The 15,406-nt window shown below is 41.2% G+C and overlaps 1 protein-coding gene across 1 annotated transcript; it reads right to left on the reverse strand.

Annotated features, from left to right (window-relative positions):
• Positions 1-298: 298 nt before the first annotated feature.
• Positions 299-14,649, reverse strand: LOC143419091 (uncharacterized). Its single transcript, XM_076885372.1, has 5 exons — positions 14,634-14,649; positions 13,849-13,926; positions 3,188-3,291; positions 1,615-2,211; positions 299-1,263 (listed from the first exon to the last, which is right to left on the reverse strand). The coding sequence occupies exons 1-5, from the start codon at positions 14,647-14,649 to the stop codon at positions 586-588; spliced, it is 1,473 nt and encodes a 490-aa protein (XP_076741487.1). The 3' UTR covers positions 299-585.
• Positions 14,650-15,406: the final 757 nt, after the last annotated feature.

Raw genomic sequence — 15,406 nt, forward strand, 5'->3', positions numbered from 1 at the left:
TTTTAGGGCCAAGTGTGAAAGTGGAAGAAAGACAATTTCTTTTGAAATGTTAAAAGAACGTTGGAAATTTGATCAGAATACAGTAAAAATGAGAGAAACAGATATTTTTCTCAGATCATTGTGTTAAATTGTCATAATCGCCATGTTCTCTTTAAGACTATCAGCTCTACTCTAAACAACCCTGAAAGCCTCTGCTGACACATGTCATCAGTTCCTTTCTTTCTTTGTAAACAAGGTCGAGTCTGTCAGCAATAGTACTTCCTACAGATGACCCATCAGTGTTTATTCCATGACTGTAAACATGTTTCCATTTGTCACTTCAGTCTTTACTCTGAAATACAGGAAATGACATCATGGCTCAAAATCTTTGTCGTTCAAACAATTCTTTATTTAACAATATTTTAACTTTATTTAACAAAATACATTCAATAAAAACTTAAACAACAGAAAACTGATTTTTAATCCAACCACTGAAAAAAAAAGGTAACGACTGAACACAAACAGAAGAACAATTTATAAAGATTAAAATGGAACTACAGGAAGTTTGATTCATAGCCTCATTTGAACTTTAACTTTAACTTAAACTTAAGGAGAGCCGACCTGAACTCTGTGGAGCCTGATCTCCAGGGTTTTAAGTTGGACTCTGAAACCAGAGGATGTTTCTCTCTCTTCAGATTCGCTGTCGTCCTGTGATGGGAACGGTTTCAGCCCTGCGTGATCGCGCTGATGTTTGCACAGAGCAGATGATGAAGTGAATGTTTTGGCACAGTGGTAACAGTGAAACAGTTTATTAGTAACGTGGGATCGTTTGTGTGCAGAGTATGAACTGAGATTACTGAAGCTCTTGTCACACTGCTCACAGCTGTAGTTTCCTTCCATGTGTGTACGTTCATGCTCGTTACGATGACCTGACTGTGAGAAGCTTTTGTCACAGTGTCTGCACTTGTATGGTTTCGCTCCTGTGTGGACTCGTTTGTGTCTTTTAAGGTGACCTGCAGTGGTGAAGGATGACCCACACTGATCACAGAGGTGCTTTTTGACCCCACTGTGAAAGAGTTCATGTTGTTTTAACTCAGCTGATGTGGGGAAGCTTCTCCCACATTCTTTGCAGTATTTCAGTTTGTCTCCAGTGTGTTTACGTTGATGTATTTTTAGGCCGGCTTGCTGACTGAAAGTTTTTCCACAGATGTCACAACGAAAGTCTTTCCCACCACCACAGCGATGACAGGGTTGAGAAGTGGATCCATCTGTGTCGCTCTGCTTCTAAACAAAGACACAAAGACAGTGTAAGTCAGTCCTTCAACACTTTTATCCTGAAAGTCGCCTGAAATAAAGAGCATCTCTGCAGACGTCCAATTACATTTTACTGTTTCAATTAACACACTCAGTTTACTGGGCTACAATAACTACAATACTACCACCATAATACTACAGCAATACTTATTTAATATTACAGTAACATCTGACTTACACTTAAATGAAATGAAAACCTGAATAATGGCTCAGAGCTACTCTTCGGTGCAGTAGAAGTGCTAACATGCTAACACAATTTAATGAGCAGACTTGTTCCAAACAGTCAGACTGAACTTACAAGAATAAAATAAAAATACAAACCTCACAGTAACTGCACTTGTAGAGTCTCTTTCTGGTGTGGATCTGTTGGTGTTGTCTCAGGTACTGTGGAGTTTTAAAAGTCTTCTCACACAGGTCACATTGATAAGGTCTCTCCTCAGTGTGGGTAAACATGTGGTGTTGTAACTCTGTGTCTGTTGTAAAGTATTTGCCACACTGATCACACCAGTACACATCTTCTCCGGAGTGAATGCGTAGGTGTATATTTCGGTACCCTAGCTGGCTGAAAGTTTTTCCACAGATGTCACAGCTGTATGCCTTAACTCCAGAGTGGGTAACTAGATGACTCTGTAAGTTGCTACTTCGAGTAAAAGCTCTGCCACACTGATCACAGCTGTAAGCTTTAACTCCACTGTGGACGACTTGGTGTGTTTTTAGGGCATTCTTCCAGGAAAACGACTTTCCACACAAGTCACAGCTGAACGGTCTCTCTCCAGTGTGGATGAGCTGATGTTGTTTTAGTTTAAACTTCCAGGTAAAATCCTTCCCACACTCGTCACAGGTGTATTTTTTCTCTCTCTTTCTTCTGTGAGGTTTGTCGGCCTCCTGAGAGCGCTGACTTCTCGGTCCACGTTGGTCCTGCAGTGACAGAGATACAAACAGAGGCAGTGAGTGAAATGCAGTCATTAAACAAACTGAAGCTTCAAACTCCCTCCATTAACACTAGTTTTAAACCTGAAGGTGGAGTGTGGCACCAAACACCACCAGAACCTGAACGACTGCAGGTGCTGATAAGTTGCGGTCGCGGTATTTCAACATCTAGTTAGCAATACAGAAGACGAGCGAGAATAAATGGAGTAATATTGTTTATGTGGCAGGTAATTTCAAATGCAGCGATTCTATCAGCCCAACAAACATCAGCAAACACACAAACTGTTTGTGTGCAGTTTGTCTCACAATGTGATGTAAAGACTGCAGTAAAATCCTCTGCAGGTTAGTGCAGGATAAGCAGGCAAGTTTACTGTAATGTGATGGATTTAAGTAAAGAACAGTGTGTGACTGGTGCACAGTGACTGTGGTGCTCATGTCAGAGTTAGATTACATCAAGTGTAGCAGAGATTAACTTAAACTTAAGCTCATGATGCTGACATTCATTCACTGAGCTCCACCCACATACCAACAGTATAGTGTCTAATATAAAGACAGTGTACTGTCAGTGTAGAGAAAGGAAATCAGCCAGGACAACTCGTGAAACATCTGCTGACATCTGGATGAATTCACAGAGAGCAGCAGGTCAGCTGATCACAGCCTGTACATTAAAAAAATCTACTGGAGCTCTCAATAGAAATGATTGTGAGCTGTGACCCTTTTCCCCACACTGAGCCACTACAGCTGATTTTAGGGTTGAATCCTGCTGAATCCCACTTTAACATCTTCCTGCTCATTTTGATGTTTAGAGGCAACGTCACCGTCTAAGATGTAGGCATTGTATACATTGTATACATTATTTCTACATTACATTAATATTGCACAAGGTTCACTTAGTTTAGCATAAAATATACATATCAGTACTTCAGCTTTTAATGGAGTATTTCTTAACACTAGTATCTGTCACCTTCTGTGTTGAGCTCATTGTTTTCTCTGCAGTGGCTGAGCTGAGTCCAAGTAGCTGAAATTTCCTCTGCTGCTCCGTCAGACTCTTCTCCTCCTCCTGATCAGCTGGGACACAAAACAGAACTTTGTTAAGCTCCACACTGCACTGAAGAGTCAAAGTGTCTCATATGTTCATCTGAGAACACACAGAACACATTTTAGCTTCCCTGGGTGGACAACTTGTTTGAAACAAACACAAAAGGTTTGAGCACCGATACCAAATTCAGCAGTATGACACACCAGTACCAGGAGAGCAATTCCTCTTTAAAATATGCCCTGGCCAAGAAAAAACCCAACAATATACGTGTGCCGTGAGAAATGATAGATAGATAGATAGATAGATAGATAGATAGATAGATAGATAGATAGATAGATAAAATTTATTTCAAACATGCAAATATAATTGAAATAACAACAGAAAAAAATAAAAATAACAAAACTTAAAAATCATCAAGTTTTCATGTAAATATCTATGTCTACAGAATGTGTGTGCTCGAAAAGGAGTAGGATGAAGTTTTCTTGTTCCTACCCCCTTATTTCAAATTTCATTGCTTACAAATCCATATCCAGGATTCAACATTATTTGATCATATATTTAACTATGTACAAGTCTAACACATTGAACATACACAAATAAAACCATTTTCAGCACGTAAACCAGAACAACAACAAACTACATTTTTTACATAAACTAATCACTCTGTTTATAACAGCCGCTTAATCTCTGAGTTTATTTTCTATCTATGTGACAAAAACCTTAATGAACACTTAAGGTTGGGTTACTCAGGCCTTGATTTATAAAAAATGAGGACACAATGAGACAACTCAGTCACTGAGAGGAAGATTTCCTATATTCATGCAATTTATTATTTTTTGAACAATCCTGTGAATTTTTGTATTGATGTACTTGTCTTGATTTCATCTGTATATCCGAGTGGGTGTAGAAATCTGAGCCTCATCACAACTTTGCGCTGATAAAGGCAGCTGTGTTTTAGCCTGGAACACATTTATTTTTACATTTCTCATAAATGTATTTCATTATAGCACTTTTACCGCCAACATGTTGGGTCTTTTGGAGCCGGAAGTGACCTTATATGGAAGAAGGGTGGCGCTAGCTAGCTTAGTTAGCAAGCTGCATTCATAAGCTGTGCAGGTGCCACAGAGATGCTAAGTAGCCTTAATAACAGGCTAATAAAACAACAGAAACTCTGATTACAATGAGCTCATTTAAAAGCTTTCTTCTAATAAAATTATTTTCTTCTCTGTGTTTCACAACCTTTTGCTGATATCTTTCTGTAAATTAGTTTAAAGCAGCTTGAGTCAATTTAGTCAGATTTTTTTTTCCAACTGGTTCACAAAAACTTGAGAAGAGACACCGAGGAGAGCAACAGAAAGCCTCATTCAGGAGCTAAACTCAAGATTAACTAGACTCGGATTAATATTAGCTCGGTGCTTACCTTTAAATCAGTCTTGACAATAATCGGAGAGAAAAACGCCATAAAGCGGGAACTCGGCTTCTTCTTCTTCTGCTCTTGTATTTTTTGGCGGTTAAAGCTTTAAGGCGCATTACCGCCACCTGCTGGACTGGACTTTTCATGTCCCAAACATCATCAATTGGGCACAAATTTGTTGGAGTTTCTGTTAATAAAAAAGATGGAATTCAAGGATCTTGTTATTTGGTTTGTTTGTTTTCACCATTTACTCTACAATTTTCTGCCAGTGTATAGCAAACCCCACAGCTCAAATCAATGAAGAATTTAGTATTTTTAACATATTGCTTAAGCTGGAACCAGCAGCTATATAGGCCTAATTTTTAATCCAAACATGTGATAGAGGTTTACCACCAGGAGAAGCAGACTGTAAATAAAAGACTGTGCTACTGAAAACTGTTAGTCTGACTTTGGATTGTAAATATGTTTCCTTTTGTCACTTCTGTATTTGTATATGGCTCAAACTATTTGTTATGAAAGCAAAACAAACAAACTGATGTTGTATAAATTGATTCAGGATTATTTACTTCGAGTCCAGAAATCATAGCTGTCTCATCAGATCCAGTTGTGACATTAGCTATAGTTTCCGCGGAGGGTACTTGGTTCTGTATGACAGCACAGCTTTTAGGTTGAATTCAAGCGCTTGAGTACAGCCTGATAATTAGAGGCCTGCAAACTGTTTGCTGATGAACTTTGGAAGTAAAAGTACAGACAGCTATAGAAGACACAGGACACGAGATGGGTTCATTATTTCTTTTGAGTTCCATGTAACAATCCGTAAGTCTGTAATTAATGAATGTGCCATTTAATCTTGGCTGCAGCCAAGATTAAATGGCACATTCATTAAATGGCTAAAATGGGTTGGCTGCTGTTCAGCATTTAGCACAAGTCAGCTTTTGATCAGAAAGTTTTCTGGTTTGATCCCTGGCTGCTCCAGTCTGCAGGCGAAATATCCTTGGACAAGATTGTAATCCCAAGCTGCTTTCTGATGCATCCATTGGAGTGTGAATGCTTTATAGAGTTTGTGAAACAGTTGTACGTGTGGTCAGATTGTTTTGTATTTGTGTGTGGATTGAAGCACATGTCTGAGAGCACATCAATCACTGCACATATTTTTTAAAATCTTAGTTTAAATAAAGTTTTTGATTATTTATTATAAAAAAGAGATGATATATATATAATGCAGTGGGCACTCCACCAGCTAACATGTCAGTTAATTTGACACATTGATTTATTTATCATTTCTTTTTCTCTCTCAGCTTTTCAGCTCCATATTTTTGCCATTTCTTCCACACTCAACTCTGTTCTACAAGGTGAGCCCACAGTTAATGTAGGAGAGGGCAGGTGGCATTAAGAGGTTTGATTGGGCAATCTAGGGCCCAGTTAGTTCTTCCTTTTGGTGAAAGCTGGGCTCTTCAGTTCAGCATGGTACAGCTCCAAAGATTCTGCAACATCAAACCCTCTGTCTGCTAATGTTACATCACCTGGGCTGAGGCAGTCCAGGTAATTGCAACAGTTTCTTGAAATTAGTTAATTTAGATATAAACAGAGTGACAGTTTACAGATTCAAACATGTCTCAGAGAAAACAGAAAAAAACAGTAAAGCCCAACTCTCCTCTTTGTGATCAGGAAGACAAAATTCAACTTCCTGATCAAGTAGACAAATCATTCAACCAGCTTCTAGAAAAGGAAGATATTCAAAAGTTGAAAGAAATGGAACTCCTAGACAGGGAAGAAACTTTGAGCTCCAAGCAAAGCTTGATAAAGCACTAGAAAAACTAGTGCTGAAGGACAAAAAGAATCAGGAGCTGCAAGTAAAGCTTGATGAAAGACCGCACACAAATGAAGAGTTTCTTCAAGAAAAAAGGCTACAGGAGATAAAACAGAAGGAAATGGATTTCAAGCTCCAGGACATGGAGAAACACAACAAAGGCGTGCAAATCAAGCTTAATGAAGCTCTGCAAAAAAATTAAAGAACTCCTCCAAGAAAAATAACAACAGGACATGAAGCAGTGCAAACTCCAAGGCATGGAGGAAAAATACAAAGCGCTTCAGGTAAAGCTTGATAAAACACTGAACAAAAATAAAGAGTTGCTTCAAGAACAAAAGCAACAAGAAATTAAACAGAAACAAACGGACTGCAAGCTTGAAGACGTGCAGGAAAAATACACAGCGCTGAAAATGAAACTTGATAAAGCACTGCAAAGAAATAAAGATTTCCTTCAAGAGAAAGAACAGCAAGACATGAAACAGAAACATCTGGATTGCAAACTTCAGAACATCGAGAAACACAACGAAGGCTCGCAAGTAATGCTTGATGAAGCTCTGCAAAAGAATAAAGAAATCCTTGAAGAGAAAGAAAAACTGGACCAGAGAGACACGCAGTGCCAACTCCAAGGTGTGCAGGAACAATACGGAGCGCTGCAGGTAAAGCTTGATGAAACACTGCACAAATATCAAGAGCTGCTTCAAGACCAAGAACAACAGGAAATAAAGCAGAAAGAAGACAAAGAAATTCTCCAGGACTTTGAGAGGAAAAACCAAAACCTGCAAGAACTTTATAACAAACTGAACTACAAAACACCTGAACTGGAAGAGGAAAAGGAAAAACTGCAAAACCAATGCTCAGAGATGCAGAGTAAGCTCAATGACATGCTGAGAAAAAACACAGAAGTCGAGGAACTTTCAGACAACGTGAAATGCAAAAACACTGAGATGCAGCTGTTTTGCGGCAGTCCAGACGTTGATTTGAGAAGAAGCCACGGCATGGAGATCACCTGAGAAGGTGCCAGGAGAAAGAGCCAGGCCTTTGCTTGTGAAAATAGAGCACGCAGAAGCAATGGACCCAGCTATGTCCTGACAAAATTAGGCACATATTCAGTAAACATGGCATCCTTCAATTGCTCTCTTAGCCACCCCAGACGTGTAGTCATCCAGGATCCTGTCTGAGTACCGCCAATGACTGATGCGTCTGACAAATGCTGATTGCTTTGCAAGAGGATCGGGATTGGAGGGACAGCGGATTTCACCGGGAATGGGACAACAGCAGAAATAGCTTCAAACATCAAACATTACTGCATGAAAAGCACAAAGAGTGGACACATTTCATTGTTTGGAACACTGCTTTTCACTTCAGCTCTTTGCATGTAAAAACTTTGCTCTTCTCCACAGCTGGCTGACGGACACGCAAAAGCGCAAGAGTGGCCACAGAGCCACTATGCCGGCCTTTGTACACTCTCTCCATCTAATGATAGAGAGGAAGGATACATTCACTACTTCTAGCCTCCACTATTCAAATTCAGTATTTTCACAGCGTCCTAAAAGCTTCCTGAAAAGCCTTTACACTATTTTCCAAAACGCTGCTGTGCTGCCCCTTTAATCCTCCTCAGTTCCCTCAGTTTGAGATCCTTCCTGGGCTTGGTGTCATGGTACTCCAAGTTTTGCCAAACTTTGCAACTGTTGTAGCCCCTATGTGTGGCTGTGCTAACGACAAGAACACTTTCACATGGACTTCAGGTGCACAAGCGAGCTTTGAAGAAGTAAAAAAACTCCTGGTGAATAGTCCTGCACTGGCACTGTTTGACCCTGCCTTGCGTGTTGTGATCTCTACTGATGCAAGTGACTATGGGCTTGGTGCTGTATTTGCTCAAGTGCAACCTGATGGCACAGAAAAACCTGTGGCGTTTGCTTCCCGCACACTGTCTGCAACAGATCAAAAGTACTCAACTGTTGAAAAAGAAGCTTATGCTTGTGTGTGGGCTGCAGAGAAATGGAGAACGTATTTGTGGGGCCGACGTTTCACTCTGCGGACAGACCACCAAGCTCTGACAACGCTGCTGAGCACCAAAGGGTTTAATAGGGTTGGCATGCGCATCGCCCGCTGGTCTGCCCGCCTCCTGTGTTTTGACTATGATGTTATTTGCCGCCCAGGTTCTCAGAACTATACAGCTGACTGTCTCTCTCGCCTGCCCCTGCCTGTTTCTTCCCATCCCACATCAGATTCAGATCATGAAATGGTAGCCCAAGTTTCTGCTGCCATGTCCTCACTTCCAGTTGCGGACTTTGACTCTGCCTGTTCAACTTGCCCTGAACTGGTTGCTTTGCGTTCACAAATACAAAGTGGCTGGCCTGCCTCAATCAAAGCACTTGATGTCACGCTTGCACCTTACTACAAAATCCGTAATGAACTCTCAACCCTAAGTGATTATGTTCTCAGAGGCTCAAGGCTCATTGCACCACTTTCAGTGAGACCTAAACTGATTGCACTGGCACATGAAAGTCACCATTGTGCGCACAAAACAAAGATTAAGAGATCTCTACTGGTGGCCAAAAATGGACTCACAAGTTCAGTCTGCCATAACCTCATGCCTCCTTTGCCAGTCCAATGACAAAACTGCACATACTAATCCTGCTCCTCTCCAACCCGTCCCACTGCCTGATGGACCGTGGAAAAAACTTGGTCTTGACATTGTTGGGCCTTTTGATACTGCAATACCTGCTTGTAGATACGTCATAACATTGACTGACTACTACTCCAAATGGCCTGAGCTTGCCTTTTCACCTTATGCTACTACTGATGATGTCATTCAGTTCCTCTCATCTGTCTTTAGTCGTCATGGCAACCCAGAGAACATCATAACTGACAATGATGCACAGTTCACCTCTGTAATGTTCACCTCATTCCTCCAGAATAGAGGCATCTCCCACAGCAGAACATCTGTCTACTACCCAGCTGCAAACGGAGCAATCGAACGGTTTCATCGTGCCCTCCGCACCTGTATCCAGACATCAATCCAGCAGTCGAAACCATGGAAGGCGACTGTGCTGGATTGGCTTCAAGTTTACTGTGCAACACCGCATGCAACTACTTCCCTCTACTTCCCTCTCCCTAAGAACTCCTGTGTGGCAGGAAGATGCATACTATACTGGATGTACTCCCTTTGCCTCCTGCTGTGTCTCCACTGGATACGTTGCACGTCACTCAGTTCAGAAATATCAGTTGAAAATGCAACGTTACACTGATGGTAGGCGTCACGCACGGAAACCTTCTTTTCTACCAGGAGAGAGTGTGAGGATAAGGAAACCCCACCATGTTCCCAAAGGACATCCCAGATTTACCCCTCCTGTAACAGTAACAAAAGCCAAAGGCTTGAATGCCTTCTTGCTGAGTGATGGAAAGAGTTGGAATGCCACTCATCTAGCACGCTGTCGCCCAGTGACTGAAAAGAACGCTGACACTGCTAGGCTGCACCACACTCAGACTGGCTCACCTACTGCCAGAAGACTGCCACGCGTCAAGTACAAGCCTCGCTGGCACAAAGACTATATTGTAGCATAATAGGTTGCTTCCTCTCTGTGCAGGGGGATGACTGAAGGGATCACCTTGCTAATCCTTGCTGTCCAAACTGGCCTCATTGAGCTGCAGGTCATCCACAGAGCCTTCCTCCTCTCTATCATCCTCTTTATTGTTGTTGCTTCCATCCTGCAGTCCATGCTGGAGATACCTGAGTCCTAGCCCTGGGAGCATCTAGAGGCAATTAAGATAATATACCAAAGACTTTTTTCATGTGTTTATTTTTAAGAAAACTCTGTGTCCCACTGTTTGTTTTATTTTTTACTGATCATAAACAACCAGAGGTGTGGACTCGAGTCACATGACTTGGACTCGAGTCAGACTCGAGTCATTAATTTTATGACTTTAGACTTGACTTGAAAAAATGTTCTAAGACTTGTGACTTGACTTGGACTTTTACACCAATGACCTGGGACTTGAATTGGACTTGAACCGGTTTACTTGAAAAGACTTGATATTTCACCCCAAATATAAAATTTAACACGCATATTATATAGAGATTGAAAATGTGACGTCATTCAGGGGTAAAACCGCAAAGGATTCTGGGAACTCGTGGCAAGAGGTACTAGCGCACGCAGGCTTTCAATTGAAATCACAGCGATAAAAAAGAAACACAAAAATGGCAAGAAGCTGTTGTATTATTAACTGCAATAGCCGGTCGCATGACAGCCACGGGAAGCCGACGGGTAAAGAGATCGGTTGTTATCGGATTACGTCGTTGAAGAGAAATTGTTCGAGCCATGTTTCCGAAGTAACAATGAGGCGACGGGTGGCCTGGATTGCAGCCATTCAAAGACCAAATATAACGTCCCAGAACCCTCCAGCTCACAGGTTAGTCTGCTCCAAGCATTCCCACAAAGGTCAGTCTGCTGTTGTAGTTAATGCGTCATTTTCATAACATAATTGATGATATAGGTTACAAGCAAGTCTGGCGCTGAACAGAAATTGTCGCTCCTTTGTTTGTTGTGCATAAATAGTGAATTGTCCTGACACAATATTGCGTTTCGCTTCTGTTATTTTGGTACATTGACAAAAACATATACTTTTATTCACAGGATAAAACAGGTTTTTTGTATCACTAATTGCCCAGTACGATTACAGCATACAGTATTGTTGTCACTGCTACATTTCTGTAACGCGTACCAGAAATTATTTCCACTGCTAATTAATTACCGTTGAGCTTAAAGGTCCTATTAATAAACGGTTAACGATTGTGTATTTATGAAGACGATTTGTGAGACTGGTAAACTTATGATACGTACGATGGTCTTTCGTTCTACACGGTGCATTTCAAGGTCCTGCACCCATCCGTCGGTAAACTGTACCTGGGCTTGTTGCAGTGACCGGAAGTTACTATCGTGCCAAACTAGGTATCCCCGACAGAATTTGTTTCCCCTGCGTCGGGAGCACACGCTGGACTGTCCAAATCACGGACAAACAGTATCCCACATTGTTGATTTTTAGTTTACAAACACTTCTTATAATGACTGACTACTCCTGACATTTTTGAGATCTTAGCTCTTTATACAACGAAGTTATAGTGGGATACAAATAATATCAGGCTGGTCCTGCCACAATTTGTTCCCCCTGTGTAAATCACGGACAAACAGTATCCCACATTGCTGATTTTTCGTTCACAAACACTTCTTATTATGACGCATTTCTCCTGAAACTTTGGAGGATTTAGCTCTTTATATAATAAAGTTACAGGAGAATAAAAATAGTTATTAGCCAAAATGTTTATGGTTTATTAAAATAATCCCATCTGATACCCCGTGAGCAATAAATATATAATTTTCTGTTGTAACCCTCAAACTGAATGGTAATGTAACGATACTAATTTTTCACAAAATGAAAACATCAGTACTTCCTGCATGCTCCCAGCACAGGGGAAACAAATTCTGTCGGGGATACCTACTTTGGCACGACACCGGTCCTACAACCGCATCCAAGAATAACATGCAGCTTATCTCAGAACTGTCGGTGAAAATTATCCTTGGAGCTAGGTTTAATTGAGCTGCATTTTAAAGAGGTGCAATTTCACAATTTGTGTATATTTTCTAAGTTCACTATTTTGTCATGTGTTGAGAAAAAGACAGATTTAAAAATTACATGGTCTAATATTTACATTTAGCATAACTGCAACATTATTTTTTCTTTTTTTTCTTTTTAAAGACTCGAAAGGACTTGAAATTCAAAATTTCAGACTTGTGACTTTACTCGGACTTTTACACCAGTGACTTGAGACTCGACTCTGACTTGCCTGACATTACTTGAGACTTACTTGAGACTTGCAAAACAATGACTTGGTCCCACCTCTGTAAACAACTATTAATAACTATGGGCAGTTAGTTAATTATCACAGAATTCATTATCTATGGTCATCAGTACAACTCATGCTAACATCATAAGTTAAGTAATACTACGGTGTACTGTCCTTCTTTCTTCATTCTTAAACAGGCAGTTTGTCTTTTTGACATCAATAAATGTAATCTGACTGAATGTGTGTTTGCAAAGCCTGTTATCAACCTGACTGCTTTCTCATACGCTGGTTTTGCTGCCCGTCCCGTAGGAGTTTGTGGAAGCACTTCCGTGCAGTTTCTCTCTGTCCCTTCCTGCTGATCTTTCCAGCGTACATGGCTTTTATGATCTGCCAGTTCTTCCACACGGACTTCTGGCTTCTCATCATCATCTCCTCCTCAATCCTCACCTCTCTCCAGGTAACACACAACCGCATCGCAGTGTGCAAAAACATTAAATTAAATAGTTTAAACTTGCTCTACCCAAACAGTTCAGGCCAGTAATAATTAAACATGTATATTTGCTTGTTTTTTAATTCCATAATAACTCTGAAACACTCTACCGCCAGGTGCTTGGCACTCTGTTGACCTGTTGTTCTCTTCATGGTGGAGGAGTTTTGTAAAGCTCCAGTGGAGAACATGGATGAAGTCATATATTGTGTAAATGGGACCTACAGATTGCTGGAGTTTCTGGTATGTGTCACACACACGTACAGCAACTCTTTGCTAAGTTCTGACTGTAAACCAACACTGTCATGTAATGCATCAGCACTGTCTCTGCCTCACTGTCAGTGATTTGTTACCTCACCAGGTTGCGGTGTGCTGTGGTGTATCAGAGAGTGTATTTGGCGAGTGGAGTATGATGGGAAGCACCATCATCTTGGTCCACTCATACTATAACGTCTGGCTCAGAGCCCAGCTGGGCTGGCAGAGCTTCCTGCTCAGGAGAGATGCTGTAAACAAGATAAAAAGCCTCCCCACAGCTAGCAATACACAGCTGGAGCAGTATAACGACATCTGTGCTATACCTTGTGTGTCACCTCTGACACCAACAACTGCAGCAAGCGTTTGGTGCTAGAGGTCACATTTTGAGTTTGTGAAGCTATTTAAGGTAGACACACGTAATTAGCGGCAGCTGTGTTGTTGATCGGGAGGAAGCAAACAGTTTGTGACCGCTGCGCTGCTGTTAAATCCTAGAAATAAAGAATCTGAAGGACAAGATGAGTAAGGCTGGAGTTATTGGACTGTATCAAGTTTAATAACTTCATGCATACCAGTGACATCGCGTCACCCCCGCCAACGAACACCCCAGTGGCTTCAAGCCTGGGCTTAGCCTCTACAGGAGAGGTTTCAGCCATGTGTGTCCATCACAAGCCCACCACCATGATCTCAGGCCTTGAGGCAACAATCACGAAAACTAATCTTAACTGAGAGTGTTGGATGTCCTCATTGTTGCAGAGCACATGGACAGCATACTCACCTGGTTCTGTGGGCCAGCAGCACATGTCACACCATTCATCACCCTTGTCATCACATTCAATCTTGGTCTGAGAGAAACCTGAAGACAGAAACGTTCAATGATAAAAACACACAGTGGAATAAAATTGTGAGAAGTCATCAGTTGATGCAGTTTAAGGACACTTGTTGTTCTGTGCAGTCTCACCTGGAGCTCACGCTTCTAGTTCATGCCATCATGACCAAAGATTCTTCAAATAATAGTTTAAAGATGTCCATGAATGCACTGCTAACTGCTCTTCACCCTGATAAAAATCAACATGCATTTAGAATAAGAAACACTTTTACAAAACCAAAAGCTTCACTGTACTTAGTGATTTATATGTCTAAGAAACAGGTTCAGTTTGTAACTGAGAGAGCGGCTCAGTGGTGCTGAATTATATTTCCAATAGAAACACAATTTCATATGTTGTAGTAACAACACACTGCCACAAGATGGCAGCCTAGGCCTACTTTACCATGCTGTTCCAGTCAAAAAGAAAAAGTGACAGAGCCTTGAAAGAGTGACAGAGACACTTTTTATGAACTCATCTGTAATGTGTCACCTTTTCTGTAGGATGAAGAAGTGCTTCCCTTCTTTTAAAGTAAATACAGGCTTACAAAGATCCTCTAAACATGTTTCTGAAATAATCCTAAACACAATCACTAAATCAAAAATGCAAGAAACTATTTATTTAATCACTCTTCTTAACTTAATTCCTTAACTTAGTAAAAAAAAAAAAATAGACAAGAACTTTTCTGCTGTCTCACCTCTGTCAGTTTTCATGCTGTTGCAAGAACAGGTGGAGGTGCAGGTGGAACTCTGACTTCAGTGTGGTTTGTATGTGCAGGCAGGAGTGTGACATCTCAGGACAGCAGAGGATTGTTGAGCACGGTGACTCCTGCTGCGACGCCCCCGTCTGACTGTCCTGAGCTCTTGGTCCTCAGCAGACGGCCCACACACTCATTCGTCAAGTTAGTCAGCCATAACCTGCTGACAACTTGTATCTGGTAGCTTTTTCACATCCTGATCAATGTTGTTGTCAAGTGTGTCTCATATACACTATTATCTCAGTCACAGTACAGCATGCATGAATCACAGTAGATACACAGTAACGCAAAACAGCAGGCAGTCATGTATGTGTCGTCACTGTTTTGACTGAGGCTAGCTCATACATGGAATGCAAGCAAATGCTGCATGTGTGTGCAGATCCACACAATGTTTGTGGCTGTAATGTGACAAAATGTGGAAAAGTTCAAGGGGGCCGAATACTTTTGCAAGCCACTGTAGTACCACGCTCCAACAGTTTTGCAAAAGCTTCCCTGGAGAATCATGGAGAAAATACTTTTAGTTCCAGGAAGGAGCTCAAGAGGTCTAAAGTGTAAAGAGTAGACATGTTGACAGATGCTGGCCAATATCCACTCCTAACCAGGTCCTTTAAATCAGGGCTGCACTGCTGCTGCCATGTTTGACATCTGTGTATCGCCTGGTGCACATCATAACGTCCTTGGACCAAAAAGAAAAAGAAACAACATGAATAATA

Source organism: Maylandia zebra, linkage group LG6 (genome assembly GCF_041146795.1).
Source record: "Maylandia zebra isolate NMK-2024a linkage group LG6, Mzebra_GT3a, whole genome shotgun sequence".
Classification (NCBI taxonomy): domain Eukaryota; kingdom Metazoa; phylum Chordata; class Actinopteri; order Cichliformes; family Cichlidae; genus Maylandia; species Maylandia zebra.

Excerpts from the sequence above, each read along its gene's own strand:
- LOC143419091 (XM_076885372.1), bottom strand. Across the intron at positions 3,292-13,848 it reads CTGCTGGCCCACAGAACCAG|CTGATCAGGAGGAGGAGAAG; the intron begins GTGAGTATGCTG and ends TTTGTGTCCCAG. Across the intron at positions 1,264-1,614 it reads ACAAGTGCAGTTACTGTGAG|AAGCAGAGCGACACAGATGG; the intron begins GTTTGTATTTTT and ends GTCTTTGTTTAG.